This window comes from Caretta caretta, chromosome 4 (assembly GCF_965140235.1).
Source record: "Caretta caretta isolate rCarCar2 chromosome 4, rCarCar1.hap1, whole genome shotgun sequence".
Taxonomy (NCBI): Eukaryota; Metazoa; Chordata; order Testudines; family Cheloniidae; genus Caretta; species Caretta caretta.
The window spans coordinates 83,690,054-83,710,404 of record NC_134209.1 but is presented as its reverse complement, the minus strand read 5'-3'; the positions used below and the strand labels follow the sequence as shown (position 1 = coordinate 83,710,404).

At 38.6% G+C, this 20,351-nt stretch overlaps 1 protein-coding gene across 1 annotated transcript in view; it reads left to right on the top strand.

Annotated features, from left to right (window-relative positions):
• HPGD (15-hydroxyprostaglandin dehydrogenase) overlaps positions 1-12,386 on the top strand; it is a 39,878-nt gene extending 27,492 nt beyond the window's left edge. Inside the window, exons 5-7 of the mRNA XM_048847774.2 lie at positions 6,589-6,665; positions 8,816-8,979; positions 10,353-12,386. Coding sequence (XP_048703731.1) covers positions 6,589-6,665; positions 8,816-8,979; positions 10,353-10,491 — 380 coding nt within the window. The 3' untranslated portion in view covers positions 10,492-12,386. The remainder of the gene's footprint in view (positions 1-6,588; positions 6,666-8,815; positions 8,980-10,352) is intronic.
• Positions 12,387-20,351: the final 7,965 nt, after the last annotated feature.

Below are 20,351 nucleotides of genomic sequence, written 5' to 3'. Positions count from 1 at the left end.
TCCTCTAACCCTTTGGAAGCCCCCTTGTGTGAACATTATGTTGTACTAACTCTGTTGATACTAGAGAGAGTAGCTGGACAAGAAGTGGTCCTCCTGGCATCATCCCTTAGCAGACATGTAGAGAATACTTGCAGGAATTAATAGCGACCCTGTCAGCATTGATTCCAGCCCAGTCCCTCTTCATATTTTCAAACCATGTGGGGAGAACCTGAGGGTAAGAAAATAATCTTGTCTTTTATATATATAGATTGTAAACTCTTTTGGACAGGGACTGTCTTTTTGTTGTGAATGTACAGCATCTAGTACAATGGGGTCCTGGTCCGTAACAAGGGGTCCTAGGAGCTACTGATAATTAAATGAGGAGGGACTGAGTATAGAGTAGAGGAGGAGGAGGCGGCACTGAGTGAGTATAGGGATTATTGTGGATTGGATGCCCAGAGTTCCCCTGCATATCAGGACATCTGCAAGCTGAGAAAACCAAGTCACCCCAATTATATTATGCATTGGAGCTATGTGAGTTTAAACTCAGTTTTATACACACACACACGAGTTTTTCCATTAAATGTCTTCATTTAGCCCTAACTCAGCATTGATAATATAGCCTGATCCAATGCCTATTGAAGTCAATGAGATTTTTTCCATCAACTGCAATAAGTGTTGGATCAGGCCCAAGCTATCAGCCCTAGTGAAAGATTAAACAGTTTCACACAGCATATAAACATATAAAAAGAGGGAAACTGTAGAGTACTGCACTATGGGGCCTGAGTCAGTAGTACTGATATGAGTCTTGCTTCCAGGCTTGCAGGACCTGAACTTTTCCTAGTGCATTACAGCATGATTTGACTTTTAAGATCTAGTAACCCAGCCCTCTCTGGTTTTGATAAGCTTTTACAAATGTCTTTTTAATTAATCAATTAAAGTTTTATTTATTTACTTGAACATGTTTTTTTACATGTGATCATCATGCTCTAAAGGTTACGACTATCTCTTTAAAAAACAAAGTATACTTTGCTTTCTTTACTTTTACATAGCGTGAGTTTAGCAATTGTTTCCAAGGTCATCAGAAAAAAGCAGATTATAAAAAGTTGACACAGGCTTTATTTTATTCCTGTTTGTGTATTGTGATTATACTCTCTTTTGCTATCTAAGTCTCTAGTCCTGCAGTGACTGCACACATAAAACTCCCCATTGAGTAGCTGTTTAACACTCACTAGAGTGAGTTACCTTTTTTCAGCAGACTTAGCTTCTGTTGACCATTAACAAACACGTTTCTCTATCACTTCTGGTTTTCAATTTTCTGTAAGTATGTTTTCATGAGACAGGCTCTATGCATAGCAAACAGCTTTATCTCGCATTGCGTGCAAGAAGAATAGTTGTTTAATGCTTATATAACGCTCTATGTTCAAAGTCCAGTACATAGAACTGAAGCCTAATCAGTTAGTGTATCGGAATTTTGCCACTGATTTTAATTAGAGAAGGTTCAAGCCCTAGAGCTCAGTCCTGCAAGGTGAAGTCAATGGTACTACTCACCTTCTTTACGAGTAAGTGCTTTGCTGGATTGGGGCTAGAGTACCCAGATTCTTACACGATCAAGGCCTTGTTCCTTACCACACCTCTGCGAGATAGGTATAAGTCAGGAAATAGAGGCAGCAAAAGACTGATTTGCCTAAGGCCACACAGCAAGTTTTTGGCACAAGAGGGATTAGAACTGGAAAGTACCTGACTACTAACCCCAAAAAATCCAACCCTCTGCTTATCCCTGTAGAGCATGTTGCCTCTCAAGGCTATAAAACTTCTGATAACTTTCAAAGGAGTTATGCATTCATATAAAAAGAGGAAGTTATACCACAAAGTCTCTCAGACAATGGGAGTTTTGTGTGTGTAGCTGCGGAACTGGTCCCATAGAAGAGAGCTTGCCACAGGTTTCTAAATGAATGCATTATCATAAATATCACTTGACATTTAAGGAGAGTAAGACATGTTAACCCCTCTTGTAAAATACTGTTAGAATATAGTTTTGAGGGTTGTGATTTCTGTATAAATTGGTTTTACACCTACTCAGAGAAAATGCATACAATGTTAAATGTAACTGCTAAGGTTGAAAACAAAAATTGAAGAGGATGGTTGGGTTAGCTGGGTTTCTGTTGTTGGCTGGGTTTTTGTTGTTTGGTAATTTTGGCAGATTTTATGCTTTCAGGAAGCTATGGTATAAACTAGGGCCTTTGAGCCAACTGGATTCTGAAAAGAAAAAGCAAAATATATGTACAGAGGACTTAAAAGTAGGTACAATAGTTAGTGTAAAAACATACTGACTTGTTAGAGTCATAGAATATAACGTTAGAAGGGACCACCAGATCATCCAATCTAACCTCCTGTATATCACAAGACACCAACACCACCCAGCAGCACCTACATGCTAAACCCAACAACCAAAATGAGACCAATGTATTGAAGCATACAGGAGACTAGACTATTATGTGCCACAGGCAGTGAATAGGAGAAATCAAGGTGCACCCGGGCCCGAGGCTCTTGCAATAGCAGGGAAATGATTAAGTGAGGTATATGCAGATGATCCCTGCAACTGACCCACACTCCAGGGTGCAGGGTCCACAAGTTGCCAATATAGTGCTTTTTCCATAGGATGTTTCTCCAGAAGACAATGCGTTGGGTATTTCAGAAAGCACACTAATTTAGGCCCCGATCCTGCAAACATTTACATATGCTGAACTTTGCTATTATAAAGTGATTTCAATGGAAGATTCGTGGAAGTAAAGTTAAACACGTATGTGCGTGGTTGCAGGATTTGGATTTTAGGCTCAATACCTTAAAAAGAATTGTGATACTCTCAGACAAGAAAAGAAAAAAAGGGTTGTGCTGACCATAAATCAGGGTAGTAGCTCTGGGAAACAGAAGGGACTTTGATTTTGCTACTTGTAAAATGTCCTAAAAGGAATGCAGCAAGTGACTTCTGCAAAGCAGAACCCCTACAATAAAGTCTACATAGGGAAAGTGAACTTTATTCAAACCAGAGCCTCTGGTGAACCCTCTCTCTCATCATTCAGCCCATAGCACAGCTACAGGTTCATCAACTCTTTAATTTGTTTCCTTTGTTAGACCTTTGTTGGTCCAAAAGAGATTTTGACCTTCAGATCATACTGCAAGGTCATTCTGTTTTTCAGCTTTTTGTCTGAGGAGGAGGAGGGCCATTCAGTTTTGTTTTGAGGCTTGGAAATTCTACTTTTTAAGTTGGCATTATAACAATTATTCACTTTTTAAAAATAATTGTTATACATGTTCCTATAGGCTTTGATAAGCATCTTTTATAAAATAGACACAAACCAACATGGCAAAAAGTCTGTTATACTGGAAAAATAATTTTATCTCAGGATAGCTAGCAATGCAGCCATGGGGAAAAAGGGGGATGAAAGACCAACTACATGCTAATAAATAGTATTTAAAAAGAGATGCTTGTTCAAATCCTAGTGGGTAATCCCTGTCCATTGGGGAAATATACCTAGGAGGAAATGCTTAATTGTGTGTTCACCAAACCTGTTCAATAGTCTGAAAGAAAGTGTAATATCAACAAATGCAACTCTGACATACAGCCTTCATCACCAATGCTAATTTCCCAGTTTGTGGATCATGAAATTTAATTAAAACTATTGACCATCACAAATGAACAAACAGATTTAGTTAGAAGTCTCACTTCACGTCTAAAATGGTAACGAGTGATCTGGACACCTTAACAACAAAGTGACTAGAGTATAAACCAAGGAGAGGAGCTGCCTTTTTGTCAGCTTGCCAAGAAATCAGGAAGAGAGAAAATGAAAGGAAGAATTGCTCTGACTTGTAGGGTTAGTGAAACTGTCTTTTGATATCTAAGTGAGGTGTTGTACTATCTTCCACTTCATTCTCAGCTAGGTATGCTTTTTAAATTTATTTTCTGATTTTTATCTATTCTCTCTCTCTCTCTCTCTCTCTCTCTCTCTCTCTCAAATAAACAGTAGCTTGCTTAAATAACCTCTAAGCCCTTCTTCTGGATGCATCCTGTCTTCTACCTGCCTTTTCAATTGTAAATTCATTAGGATTCTCTTTATATTTATGTTATTTACAGCACGTTGTGGTATTAAACAAACAACAGCTTAGGTGTGATGGATAATATTGATAACTAGTGCTAACTCTACATTGCAGGAAGTAAGAAATGCTCTACTCTTGGAGGACAAACCCAAATAGGAGTAAACTCATTGATAGCTCTCCAGAGTCATAAAAAAGCATGGTTTAGAAAGGCCTATGGCTCCTGCCTACCGAGATGTCACAGATGGAGGTTCAGAAACAGAGCAATCGCTCTTTCTTTAGAGGTGCCAGGGTACAGTGATCCATTGTAATAACTTTCAAAAGCATCCAAAGGCTGGATCTTTGAATCTGAGATGGGAATTTGCACCACCATTAAAAGTCACCACCATTCGTTGTAACACACTATTCATCCCCCCAAGGTGAACAGCGCTAATAAAGATGCTGTTTTAACTGGATCAGTGTAACATTTAAATAAAGAAATAAAGATATCTTAAACACTGAAATATTGTTTTTCATGTCAGTGTTATAATTATAATGCTGTGCCTTAACAGAAAATTATTTCATTTGGCTGAAATTGACTCCAGAGCAGAGAGCCCACACCACCCCCTATGCACCACTTAATCTCTATTCAAATCCCACATTAAGGACTTGAGTAGTACATAGATCCTTGCATGTGTCCTCTCCACTGTGATGAATCACACCCTTTTTTGGTGATATTACTTATAAAAAACAAAAGGGAATAAACAGATTTTTTTTTAAATTGGGGTGATTTCCATTAGTCAGAGCTAAACAACAAACATTAGTATCCAAGTTTTATGACATCTCCTTTCAGGAATGTATTTGAGTTTTATATCTCTAATTTAGGACAGGCTGTGCTTTGCTGCTTAAAGTTATATAATTTCCAGCTGGAGTTTGCAGTCCCTTTGCATTATAAATTTAGTCATTATGCCTGCTAGCACCCTTGTGACTGAAATCCCTATAATATAGTGGAAGTTACTAGTATAAGTACATAGATTCATGGTCTGTCTGTCATCTCTTGATTATCCTACTGCCAGTGTAAACTCAATTGGGCAAAAACTGAACTCCTAATCTTTCTTCCCAAGCCCTCTTCCACTTCCTTCCTTTTCTATTGCAACTGATAATACCACACCCACCCCACTCCCATCACACAGAGAGACAACCTAGGCATCATCTTCATTTTGCTTCTCTTCTTTTCCAAATATAGACAAATCATGTTGGTTCTTTTCCCCCTCAATCTCTGAAAAATCCAACTCTTCCTCTCCTTACAACTAAACCGTTTGTCCATGCCTTGGCTATTACATCCCATCACTCTTTGGCTTCCCTAAAACACCTCTTGCTCCATTTCCACATACACAGAATGTCACAATGAAAATCATCTATCTAGTCTGCTGCCCAGAACATCATTCCCTTTCTGAATCTGTCCACTGATGTATTATTTTACCAGAGAGGCCAACTGAGAATGGGGCCCATTAATACTAAGCATAATACAAATGGATGCCTTCTACATCTTATTTAATCTTGTCTTCCTTCCAAGGTGCTTCAGAATTCTGCCCTGTCTGCTTCTCTGCTCTTATTTCTTCCTACTCCCCATCTTGAGCCCTTTACTCCACTGTTCCTTGTCTTTTCTCACTCTCATCTTCATGCCTTCTTCACTTAGATATCTTATGTGTTTCCCAGTGCCACTCCTTCAATCATTAACTCAGAGGTGTGGTGCCTAGAATAGGACACAGTACTCCAGTTGAGCCATATCAGTGTGGAGTAGAGCGGAAGAATTACTTCTCGTGTCTTGCTTGCAATACTGCTGCTAATACATCCCAAAATGATGTTCACTTTTTTTGCAGTGGTATTACATCGTTGACTCAGATTTAGTTTGTGATCCACTATAACCCCCATATCCTGTGCTGCAGTACTCCTTCCTAGGCAGTCAGTTCCCATTTTGTATTTGTGCAAGTGATCGTTCCTGCCTAGGTGGAGTACTTTGCATTTGTCCTCATTGAATTTCATCCTATTTATTTCAGACCATTTTTCCGGTTTGTCAAGATCATTTTAAATTCTAATCCTGTCCTCCAAAGCATTTGCAAACCCCCCCTCCCCAGCTTGATATCATCCAAAAACTTTATAAGTGCCCTCTCAAAACCATTATTCAAATAATTTATGAAGCTATTGAATAGAACCAGACCCAGGCCAGATCCCTGCAGTACCCCACTCGACATGCCCTTCCAGCTAGACTGTGAACAATACTCTTCTCTTCCTATGCTTCCATTCCTGTCTCCTTACTCTCTCTTGCCTTTTTGTTCTTTTCTGGAGGGGTTTATTTATTTATTTATTTGGCTGGTCTTTTACTCCCTGTCCTTTTCCCAGTTTGACCTCATAATTACAGCTAGAACTAAGACATTTTACTAGTAATGACTGCTACATTTGATTGTGCATTTGTTATAATCTCAACATGTGTTGATTATTAATGTGTATATTCAACTCTTTTCATTTTTCAAGGACTCATGCCCGCTGCACACCAACCAGTATACTGTGCTACAAAGCATGGAATAATTGGATTCACACGGTCTATAGCTGTGAGTATATGTAGCCAAAAATACTATCAGCAGTTCCTTGAGAACATGCTTACTTTCTCAGGTTCCCTCTCTATAGCGATGCAAGTCAAACCAGTGCCTACAGAAGTACTGTGTGGGGTTTGGTTTTGTTTTAACAAAAGCTTTTAAGGTGGTAGCTGGAGACTCCTTCATTTCACAGGGGTGTCCAAGGAGGTAACAATGGAGTTGTATGTGGGGTTTGTGATCAATACAAGGTTTGGGCAATCTTCTTCTTAGTGTATGGGCAATGAGGGTGATATAGAGAGAGGATAAAGACAATCAATCAAATAGACAACCTCGGATAAATCATTTCAGTTTCTCCATCTGTAAATTAGGGATGATATTTATGTAATAAGTGGGTGCTGCAATACAAATTAGTAAATGTGGGGGAATGATTTGAATATGAAAAGTGCTCCCCATTATTAAGGCTGATTCAGGTATTCTGATTACTTAACATTGGTGTGGTAGTAACAATGAAAGGCTCCAATTCAGGATGGGGCCTATGCTGGGTGTTGTACAAACATATAGGAAGAAGCAGTCCCTGTCACAAGAAACTTCTTGTCTAATTTATGGAAAGATACCAGTAGAGGGAAAGAGCTTGAAGGAAGTATGAGGATAACAAGATCATGTATTTTCATGGACCAGTTATGTGCACAATTTGAGGATAGCCTCTTCACATGAGATTTCTAGTCAAATTTCCAGCCCAGAGAAGCTGAGATATATTTGGATAAGCATCCAGACTTTTAAAATGTTTTCCCAAACCTCCGAATCTTCTAAGGTTAACTAATCCAGATCAGTTTGGGAATAGGAATCATATATCACACCTTGGCCATAGTCTGCACATGACTGTATATAATTTACATTTTTTGCATGATTTAAAAAATATATTATAATATCATTCCAACAACAAAGAAACTGGGTAAAATGAGAGCATGTGCCACCTCCTAATGAACACAAGAAACTAAAACACTGGAGAAACACAATAGGACTTAAAATACTTACCAGATAATGGAGAAGAAGGTGCACCCTGACACAGGCGGGTGAAAATTAGAACTTTTAGGACTCTAGTTGATTCTGCCAGATTTAGGAGGCCAGCTCCTAAAGAGGATTCTGGATAAGGCTCCAATAAAAATGGTAAACCTCAGATTAAACAATTTAGTGGTGAACAGGCAGTCAAAAAGAAAGTCATTCCAGGGCAAGGGACAGAATCCCGATTTTCTGTGGTGAGGGAGGTGAGTGGAAAATATTCCAAAGTTTAGGGCTGGAATTTGGTGTGATTTGAGATAGTCATGTTATTTTGTTTTCTTATGAAAATTTTTTATATATTAGAAAAAAACAAGGTTTGCTGGGGTTATTTTTAGGATGTCAGTTGCTTCTTCTGTGTAAGGTAATATCATTATACCAACCATAATGCTGATGGTTGTAGCTGACATTGCTGATGAGAAAAACTAAAAAAAACCAAACCCGTTTTAAGGAAATAAAATGTTAAGATTTCTGTCACAATAATCCTCAGCAAAATATGGGGTGTATGCAAGGTCTTGACTTGCTAAAGAATATATTGTTCAAACTTTTCCTGAAACATTCAAACATCAATACCACCACCATTTCTTTAGCTAGTAATGATACCAAGGCTACAGAAAGCTTGGAGTACATGGTGAATTTTTGCTTGTAGCCTGAGGTAGTCTTGTCTAGAAGCTGTCAGCATAATTGTTCACCTGACTTTATAGATTAAGGAATAAAATCTAGAATGTAATCAAGACTTGTATGCATTGATGTGAGTGACACTCCTTTTTATGGCCTTCATCCTCTTCATGTCGACCTCTCCCAACCACGTACCAAATTAATTTCTGCTTTGAGCACCAATTTTGTGTAAAACAGAAATTATATAAAATAATCAGACACACACACACACACACACCTATCATAAAGGGCCATAAATAAGACCAGGATCAATACCCAGTCTGCCACCCTCACAGCCCTCTTATGCTATTTGCCAACATCAACCACTGATAAATAAAGGGCTAATATGCTACTGTTAGTTTTGCTGATTGTGTCAAGCAACATGTTTACTAGTCTTTGTAAAGGTTCACAAAATGCAGAAAATGAACACAATGTGTCTGACGCTTTTGTAGATGGCGGCTCAAATGGGAAATTATGGCGTGCGACTAAATACAATTTGTCCAGGTTTTGTTAACACACCAATTCTTCAGTCTATTGATAAAGAAGAGAATATGGGACAATATTATGAATACAAGGATGAGATCAAAGACATGATGAAGTTCTATGGTGTTATGGAGTAAGTGAAGCTACCCATAATATTCTTTTGTCTTCTCTAGCTGAAGGGAAAGTAAGTAGTAGCACCACAGGCAACTGATCCACAGAAGGCAGTGTAACCAATGTCTGTACTGTATTTCTGCACAAACTACACGAGAGACAAAAGAGAAGGCAACTGAACCATTTTATTTCTGTTGTCTCTTTTCAACCCAAGCAGCTAATCAAATGTTAGGGCCCTGGGGATGTTCCAGTTGGAAGTAGAAATTGATTGAGTCTTTCTTTGAGTCTTTATTTTCTTTGATGAAATCTTATTTATTTACAAAGAATGTACAAAGTCCTGTGTCTTTGAACACAAAAGGAATCAAATAGCAGGAAACAGCTTCTTTTCCTCACAGCAGCAGGAGCACTCTTCTCAGCCTGCACCTCTAACTCAAAAATCTCTTCCCAGGTCTCTTCCAGGGTCAAACACCATGCTTTCATCTGCTCCTTCAGGCTGTCTGTCACTCTGAGTATGCCAGTCTTCTGCCTTCTCAATTGCTACGTGCACTTCCTTCCCACCTAATCACAGCCAGACCCCTCAAGCCCACTCAGTCCAAACTCCTGGGAGGATTCACCATCCTCTTTTGCCTTAGGTGGGGCAAAGGTTGTGGTTAACTCATCCTGACACTTTAACTGAATGATAAGTTCACACCCAGTCTCAGAGATGATTGTGATTCATGCAGTCACTAGTACCTCAAAGCATAACACCATGTTGGTTTGCCTCTGCTTTTTCAGATGTCACATGCTCTCACTGAGTAGCACTGAAGTTTTACAGTCACTATTGCAAATTACAGAGGGCAAATTCTCCCCTAATTTGCACTGCTCTCCAGTTAATGTCAGTGGAAACAAATACAGAATACATAACAGAGGAGATCTGCAGTGTAGTGAAGAGAAGCATTTTCCTATAGCATTTATCACACTCAGGGAACTTTGATAGTAAATTAAGTGGCAACCAAACATCTGAAGTATTTACCAATGACTAGACCTAGAAGGGCTCATTTGCAAAGTTGCAGTTGTATATATTTTGCATGTCCAAATTATGATGACCCCATATCCTTCCAGAAATGCTCTTGCTACTTGCTCATGCTCAAATAAATTGGTTAGTCTCTAAGGTGCCACAAGTACTCCTTTTCTTCTTGCTACTTCTATAATAGTTCCAAAAGACTTGGAAGTAGATCTATGCAAATTGTAGATGGTTCATTTTGCAAGTGTTTATGCAAACCTTTATTTATACTTAGTTTAGTACATACTTTTTCCACAATCTCCAGTGCATTATGCTATCAGACTAAGATAACCAAGAAGGTATTCTGTGCCATGTCTGATTTTCAAAATGGAAAAACATTTATTTTTCTGTAGCCCGTCGCTAATTGCCAAAGGACTGTTAATGATCCTTGAAGATGATGCTTTAAATGGAGAGGTTATGAAGATTACAGCATCCAAGGGGATTCATTTTCAAGAATATAGTCCACTTCCTTTTCAATCAGGAAGGATATAAATATTATTCTGTTATCTTGTCTCTAAATTAATGTAAAAATGTCTTTTAAACAATTTTTTGAAAAGAGACAAATGTTGTTTGTGTCCAAAGAGTTACATGATTTGAACTCTTTAATGAAATAATGTACAGTTGTGTAGTAATATGATTTCTTACTCTGATTTTAAAAGCTGCTGTTAATATTCTTTATTTGATAGAATAAGCATATTGCTCAAAAGATATTCAATGATGCAGTAATAAGGGTCAGATTCTGCCCATTGGTAATTATATGCTTGTGGCAGGCTGTTCCACTCCTGACCTCGTCTAGCACTGCAGGCACTCCTTGCTTCAGTTGCCCTTCTGTCAGGACTCTTAGGAACATCACACAGCTCAAAAGGGGATAAGACAAAATTCCCTTACTGGGATTCTACTTTATTAAATACAAATAAACTTGAAATAGAAAATCTCCCTTTGGCTTCAGAAGTCACACAGCCCTCCTCCTTGGGGCTTTTTCCTCTCAGTCCTGGCCTCTCTGGCCTGTAGTCTCTCCCGCTGAGTTCAGGGTTGCACAGCCCTCCTCCTTGGGGCCTGTGTTTATCTGGGAGCTTCTCCCCTCTCCACAAGACACCTTCTCTCTTTGTGGGCACCACTCTGCAATTGAGCCGTGGTGACCTTTATAGGGCCCAAGCGCTGGTTATTCAATTAACTGCCTAGACAGGCAGTTACATATTGATGTAAAAACAGTTACCAAAAATATATGCTCACTTTGACTTCCAATTCTTTTAAAACTTAAAAGAATCAATGAATGAACAGTAAATGGCTAAATATTTGGCAGCAAGAGGTGACTACAGGACATCTGATGAGAATAATGGTGCACTGCTGGCTCACACGGTTACCCCAGAATGCCAAAAGAACAGTACTTGCACATCTTCCAGACATTTTGCACCTTCACAGCTTTTGATGTTGCACCTTTACTTGGGCAAAATGGCCCTTAACTTCACTGTAAGTTTGGACAAATTGAGAGCATGATCGGACCTTTTTTATATATTTATCTAATTTGTGTAATAAATTGTGGACGAAGATAATACCATTAACTCTGATGAGAACAATTCATTAAGATACTGTGTGACAATGGAACAGATGGTTTTAGGCATGCTGGACAAATTTACGAATAGTGTTAACTAGCACCACTCCGTTCTCTTTAATGAGTTGCGCCTGTTTACAAATTGGGCTCACAATCCTCAAATTTGATTGTACTTTGCTATTAGCTGGTAGCCAGAGATGTCTTGTAGGTCTATTTACAATAGTTTTTGGTTCTTTTATGGGAATAAGTAGACAGAATAGTCTATGTCTATTTTCCATGTGTAAAAATGTGTTGCATCTTTTTTCTGTGCTGCCTGTAGAAATATTACAATAGTACTAGCACCTTCCCATCTCCTTTTGGTTATACAGTAACACAAGTCATGCCAGACATAAAAAACATAGTTATAGGATAGTGCAAAGTTAAAGTGGGAGTATCAGTGAAAAAATATAAACTATTTTAAAATGAAAAGTGACCTATTGCAAATAATCACCAAAGTCTGTACTTTCTATGGAATAATTGGGGGAAGGAAGAGGAAATCACTCAGTAATTAGGGAGGAAAAGATCTTTGTTTTTGGAAGGGTTTCTGAGCACATCTGCTTCTTTATTGCACTCAAAGACTAAAAACAAGTATAACCAATAAAAATTCCAGTCACTTATTTACAAATTAGAAAAATGGATTTTAAAGACTAGGAGCAACTACAGGGATCTGTTAAATGAACTTGTCTTTTTGATATAGCATTGTCCTATATTTGTTTTGCCCGTAATTATATTTTGTGAGTTTGGAACTTTCTAAAAAAAATGTACTTTTAAATGAAATAAAAATAATTTAAATTTCTATTCGAGTATTTTTTCTGTTGAAAGGCAACAAATTTAAAGCTAATTAAAACTGATGGGTTACAGTGCATAAGCCTGGGGAACTCACTGCCACAAGATAGTTTTGAGACCACGATTTTAGTAAGATTGTCTAATATTTTGTTCATTTATACAGATAATATCCTCAATTAGACTCATAGATATTATAAAAAGAGATTTGAAAGAAGAGCTAAGAATGAAGGAATGAAGAGCTGAGAAAAGGGGGGAGAAAAAGATCAAGCATGTCCCCACTTCCTCTCCTCTCTTTTCTTCCTTTTCTCTTCTGGCTATGTCAAAACTGGCAATTCAGCATTTTTGAAGCCTATTTCAAATCCTTAATTGGGCCCCCACCAGTAACATCAGCATCTTCCAGACACCTTTACAGGAGCCCTAAAATAGCCTCTGACCTCTATATGTGTAGCATAAAAATCCAAGAACTAATATCCCAATGCAGTTATTTAAATTCCTGGATAAATTTCACTGCTACCAGAGGGTATTTTAAACATTGCCTATAAGATATTAGGAGACTTGGTTTTTACCAGCACTTGCCTGGGTAAAGCAAAAACCTGCTGTAAAACTTAAAACAGTCAACATGCATCATTAGGTAGGTAGGCAACTCTAATATCCTTTGCTCCTTTTCTTGTCTAGAAATATTTCATTTTAAGTAGTTTATAAACAAAGCAAATTATATTAATAACCATATGTTCAACCTATCTAACTAGTAGCAACCACAGGAATTTAGACAAATGGCCAGATTTTGAAAAGAATGCAGCTATTAGCAGCTACCATTGAAAACATATTTAGTTCAAAAAATACTTGGAACACTACTTAGTTTCATATTATATATTTCTGACATAATCACCTTGATTACTATGCTCACATCTGGTAACTACATTTCAAAAAAGAAATATTGAAAAGATTGGGATGGTTTAGTCTGGAGAAGTGACCAGTAAAGGGGGATATGATGGAGGACTGTAAATAATAAATGAGATTGACCTATTCTATCAGGCACTCCTGTTTACCTTTTATATAAAACAAAACCAAGGTGAAACTGAAAGGCAACAAATTTAAAGCTAATTAAAACTGATGTGTTACAGTGCATAAGCCTGTGGAACTCACTGCCACAAGATAGTTTTGAGGCCACAACTTTAGTAAGATTGTCTAATATTTTGTTCATTTATACAGATAATATCCTCAATTAGACTCATAGATATTAAGATCAGAAGGGACCATTATGATCATCTAGTCTGACCTCCTGCACAATGCAGGCCACAGAATCTCACCCACCCACTCCTTCAATAAACCTCTCACCTATGTCTGAGCTATTGAAGTCCTCAAATCATGGTTTAAAGACTTCAAGGTGCAGAGAATCCTCCAGCAAGTGACCCGTGCCCCATGCTACGGAGGAAGGCGAAAAACCCCCGAGGACACTTCCAATCTGCCCTGGAGGAAAATTCCTTCCCAACCCCAAATACGGCGATCAGCTAAACCCTGAGCATGTGGGCAAGATTCACCAGCCAGATACCCAGGAAAGAATTCTCTGTAGTAACTCAGATCCCACCCCATCAAACATCCCATCGGGCCTATTTACCATGAATAGTTAAAGATCAATTAATTGCCAAAATCATGTTATCCCATCATACCGTCTCCTCCATAAATTTATCGAGTTTAATCTTGAAGCCAGATAGGTCTTTTCATAGAATCATAGAATATCAGGGTTGGAAGGGACCCCAGAAGGTCATCTAGTCCAACCCCCTGCTCGAAGCAGGACCAATTCCCAGTTAAATCATCCCACTTTTGCCCCCACTGTTTCCCTTGGAAGGCTTCACTCCTCTGATGGTTAGAAACCTTCATCTAATTTCAAGTCTGAACTTCCCGATGACCAGTTTATATCCATTTGTTCTTGTGTCCACATTGGTACTGAGCTTAAATAATTCCTCTCCCTCTCCAGTATTTATCCCTCTGATATATTTAGAGAGAGCAATCATATCTCCCCTCAGCCTTCTTTTGGTTAAGCTAAACAAGCCAAGCTCCTTAAGTTTCCTTTCCTAAGACATTCCTCGGATCATCCTAGTAGCCCTTCTCTGTACCTGTTTCAGTTTGAATTCATCCTCCTTAAACATGGGAGACCAGAACTGCACACAGTATTCCAGGTGAGGTCTCACCAGTGCCTTGTATAGTGGTACTAACACCTCCTTATCTCTACTGGAAATACCTCGCCTGCATCCCAAGACTGCATTAGCTTTTTTCACGGCCATATCACATTGGCGGCTCATAGTCATCCTGTGGTCAACCAATACTCCAAGGTCCTTCTCCTCCTCCCTTACTTCTAATTGATGCGTCCCCAGCTTATAACTAAAATTCTTGTTATTAATCCCTAAATGCATGACCTTACACTTCTCACTATTAAATTTCATCCTATTACTATTACTACAGTTTACAAGGTCATCCAGATCCTCCTGTATGATATCCCGGTCCTTCTCTACATTGGCAGTACCTCCCAGCTTTGTATCATCCGCAAACTTTATTAGCACACTCCCACTTCTTGTGCCAAGGTCAGTAATAAAAAGCTTAACTGAGATTGGTCCCAAAACCAATCCCTGAGGAACTCCACTGGTAACCTCCCTCCAGCCTGACAGTTCACCTTTCAGTATGACCCGCCTGTAGTCTCCCCTTTAACGAATTTAAAGGTGCCACCTTTCAATTTTCATATTGATCCCCATCTTTTCCAATTTAACTAATAATTCCCCAAGTGGTACCGTATCAAATGCCTTACTGAAATCTAGGTAAATTAGATCCACTGCATTTCCTTTGTCTAAAAAATCTGTTACTTTCTCAAAGAAGGAGATCAGGTTGGTTTAGCACGATCTACCTTTTGTAAAACCGTGTTGTATTTTCTCCCATTTACCATTGACCTCAATGTCCTTAACTACTTTCTCCTTCAAATTTTTTTCCAAGACCTTGCGTACTACAGATGTCAAACTAACAGGCCTGTAGTTACCAAGATCACGTTTTTTCCCTTTCTTAAAAATAGGAACTATGTTAGCAATTCTCCAGTCATAGGGTACAACCCCTGAGTTTACAGATTCATTAAACATTCTTGCTAATGGGCTTGCAATTTCATGTGCCAATTCCTTTAATATTCTTGAATGAAGATTATCTGGGCCCCCTGATTTAGCAGTTCGAGTTTCGCTTCTATCTCAGATATGGTAATATCTACCTCCATATCCTCATTCCCATTTGTCATACTACCATTATCCCTAAGATCCTCATTAGCCTCATTAAAGACTGAGGCAAAGTATTTGTTTAGATATTGGGCCATGCCTAGATTATCCTTAATCTCCACTCCGTCCTCAGTGTTTAGCGGTCCCACTTCTTCTTTCAGAGGCAGAGCTAAAATGTATAACTCCTCATGTTTCAGGATTTAAGCCAACCTAATCTTAATTGGCCTGTGGTTATGCATTATAACTATAAGCAATTTATTCTAGAATTGTTTATAATGAGGTTTATTGCACTTTTCTCTGAAGCAGCCAGAACTGGTCACCACCAAAGACAAAATGTTGAGTTAGGTGACCACTAGACTGATCTGCTAGGATGTTTCTAACGTGCCTATCTTTAACTAATTAATTTATTAAACAGTTACTGTTTTCCAACTCAGCTCGGGAGTAACTCATTTGTTTCAGCTGATCAGTATAATACACCAAACTTTTGATATGTGTCTGTTAACAGACAATATACATTGATACCAATTCAACAGATGTCAAAATCTCAATTTCCCACACAGCATATGATGACGCTGTTAGAACATGCCCCTTAAAGAAAAAAGAAGTTAGATGGGTTGTATAAATATCAGTGTTTCACTTTCTGCTAGAGATCAAGAGACCAAACCTGAAGCACACAGTGATTTAGGAGGCAAGTTTTCAGAAACTGAGAACTGAGATCCATTATCAGTTGCATGCCTAAATGTGTGTGCAACTATTGCAATTGTGAACACATCAAATATATTTGTATATAAAAACAAGCATTTAGATTCCTAACCAACTAGTGTACAAATGTGTATGCACAATTGTTTATGCAAGTGGACTCAGGGCACTCCGAAAAAATCTGGTCCTAAAGGTAGGGAAGGATTAAAAATGTATGTTACTTATATGTACATGTCTTTCTAAGCCGGGAATCAGCGAATTCAACAAGTTTTTCTGGACTATGTTTTTTAACTTAAAAGAGACAGCTTTTGGAATATAAGGTATATAAAGTAAATTTTATATTACACACACACACACACACTGTATAACTGGGCGTTCCAATAAATGGAAGTGCTATTAAGTAACATAGGGCTACATGGAACAGACTTTGGACTCAAATAACTAGAGTTTTCAGAATATAGGAATTAGAGTAATTGGAATTATACTGTATATACATATATACATATATATATATACATATATATACTGTATATATATATACTGTATATACAACTGACGTCTGACAATCAGATATGAAGGTTGACAAGGCAATATCTAATCATTTGGTAAAAATCACATTTACAATAAGAAAACTATTAAAGCATTATCACAAGTTGGAACTTATTGAAGGCACTCAGAAGATGAGAATGAGGTAGCAAATTTGAGCAAACTCAAAGCAAATTTTCATGAGAAAAATAACCAGCTAGCCTCCAAGACATAACTAAAAAGACATGCTTAAAATCAAATATTACATCTATAGCAGTTTAGTTCCTTGTGAAAATAGTAAAATATATATGAGAGTTTTATCTCTCAGGAAGAGAAAGTCCTAAATATCTTTAGGAAAGATTTCCTGTAAAGCTTCCCCACGTTTGGAAGTCTCCCAAAGAGCAAGAAAACTGTTTGATCTACAGAGGTACAGTAGGCACAAAGATGAATGGAAAAAAGAAATGGTGAACTTAATTTCCATACAATCATCTTAAACCATTTTAAAAGATCTTAAACGTCTTAAATTAAAAGTCTTGACATCATTCCAAATCTTAATGTGTTTTGCAAAAGAGCTCATTATTTTTAAGAAAACTGGTCCATATTAGTAGGAAAATTCAGTCAAAAGAAAAAAGAAATCTTCGAACAAAAGATATTAATCGCCAAGAACCTAAAATGAAGGGTTAAGAGTGAACTTGAATCAGATATTGAAAATTATTTGCAATGACTTCTCAGTATTACGGTGCAATAATCAGACCTAATATATATTTCTTTCTGAGTGAGTTCCTAGAGCTTTTGGATGGGAGCATTTTTAATGAATAAAACGATAACTGATACCATCCATTCTTTCCTCATGGTGGCATTCAGGCTATTTTAGGCTTTCACACAGTGCCTATTGCTATGGTAAAGAAACACAATGTCCAAAACAAAAGGTGTTTTTCTCTTTCGATATGAGAAAGTAATGTTACTATATGGTGTCAAGGTTCCTTCCCCACTCTGAACTCTAGGGTACAGATGTGGGGACCTGCATGAAAACCTCCTAAGCTTACTTTTACCAGCTTAGGTTAAAACTTCCCCAAGGTACAAAATTATTTTACCCTTGGATTTCCACTGCCACCACCAAACTTTATCTGGGTTTATTGGGAAACGTGGTTTGGACACGTCTTTCCCCCCAAAATCCTCCCAAGCCTTGCACCCCACTTTCTGGGGAAGGTTTGGTAAAAATCCTCACCAATTTGCATAGGTGACCACAGACCCAAGCCCTTGGATCTTAGAACAATGAAAAAGCATTCAGTTTTCTTACAAGAAGACTTTTAATAGAAGTAAAGGAATCACCTCTGTAAAATCAGGATGGTAGATACCTTACAGGGTAATTAGATTCAAAACATAGAGAATCCCTCTAGGCAAAACCTTAAGTTACAAAAAAGACACACAGACAGGAATATTCATTCTATTCAGCACAGCTATTTTCTCAGCCATTTAAAGAAATCATAATCTAACACATAGCTAGCTAGATTACTTACTAAATTCTAAGACTCCATTCCTGTTCTGTCCCCGGCCAAAGCATTATACAGACAGACAGAGAACCTTTGTTTTTCTCCCTCCTCCCAGCTTTTGAAATTATCTTCTCTCCTCATTGGTCATTTTGGTCAGGTGCCACCGAGGTTACCTTTAGCTTCTTAACCCTTTACATGTAAGAGGATTTTTCCTCTGGCCAGGAGGGATTTTAAAGGGGTTTACCCTTCCCTTTATATTTATGACATATGGACATAATTTTTCTTACAACATTGATTAAGATTAAATCTTTTTGGAAAACATATGTTATTATTAGGGCTCTATGTCTGTCACGGAGGTCACAGAAGTCACAGACTTTCCATGACCTCCGTGACTTCTGCAGGGGCCAGTGTGGCCGACCCCAGTGCTGCCCAAGCAGCTGGCTCTGGGGCCAGCTGCTCAGGTGACCCCAGAACAGCCAGCTGCTGCTCCGGGTGGCCCCAGGAAGCAGTCCCTGGCTGGCTGGAGCAGCCACTGCTCCTGCAGCTCCAGGCAGCTGGTGCTGCTGCCACCCCCTGCCTCCCGATTTAATCACCAGTATTTTTAGAATAAGTCATGGACAGGTCATGAGCTGTGAATTTTTGTTTATTGCCCGTGACCTGTTCATGACTTTTACCAAAAATACCCATGAGTAAATTCTAGCCTTAGTTATTATTTATTTTTTTAATATTACCATACCACCTAGGAGCCCCTGTCACACACCAGGGCTCCATCATTCTAGATGGAACAGAAAGGCAGTCCATCTTCCAAAGAGCTTACAATAAGTGTAAAATAAAACCAATGAATAGAGAGACAGACAGGGGAGTTCAAGGAAACCATGAGAAAATGTTGGACACCATAATATGCCATGGTCTCAGCACACCAGCAGCCTAACTATTTTTGTAGTTATCACAGAAAAGGAGAGTTTTAAGAAGGAGTCTGAAGAAAGATGAAGTAGCTTTGTGGATCGTTTACAGGGAACTCTTCCCAAGCGTGAAAGGCAGCATGGAAGAAAGCACAAAAGGACTTGTTTATAAATGTAATAAGTAGGTGGCAATGAAGGTCACGTTTATAAACAAGCCCTTTTGTGCTTTCTTCCACACTGCCTTTCACACTTGGGAAGAGTTCAGTTGTCCGATTGGAGATGGGAGATGACATCTTGATCGTGAATGAGAGATGGATGGGGGGAAGCCAGGAAGGGCCTTAAAAGTGAAGACAAGCTGCTTAGATTTGATGCAGTAGAAAAGGGGGAGCCAGTGGAAGGAGTCAGAGAGGTGACATGGTCAAAGCAACAAGTTAGAAAAATGATCTTTGCAGCAGCATTCTGAATCCATGTGAGTGGGGAAGTCTGTATTTGTCAAGGCCAGAAAAACAGATGTTTTGGTAATCAGAACACAAGATGATGAAAGCTTGCGGCCTGCTCTATACCTTGATCTGAATATAGTCAATATGAGGGCTCAGCCTGATCTCTTGCAGTGTGTCCCACAGCCTGTGTCCTGCTGCCAAGAATGCTGTCTTCCAAGTGCTGCTTAGAACCTGGTTCTAGCCATCTGCATCTTCGCCTTTAGGGATCATGAAGGCTAAGATCGTTTTGTGGTTGCTAGCAAGCACTCCCGAGCAAAGTACTGTCAGCTAGCTCCAAACCATATAGAAAAAGGAAATAAAGCCACTGCCTCATAATAAGTCGTCATTCAGAAAAGAAGAGAGTGAATCGGGACATTTGTCACTTGGGAAGTGCACGCATGTTGTTGGCAGGTGTGGGGATTAGATTGGTAACACTTGTCAAGATGCGTACAAGGGAAGAGTTCTTTGACTGTATTTTCTGATGTTATTCTCAAAAGCTACTTTATTATATATAATAAATGGGCTGGGCAAAGCCTTTAACTCAAATTCCAGGGAAGGGAAGATTAGGTAGATGCATGTGGCCAAAAATCAACTTCATATGGACCTATTTGGGAAGTAATCAACCT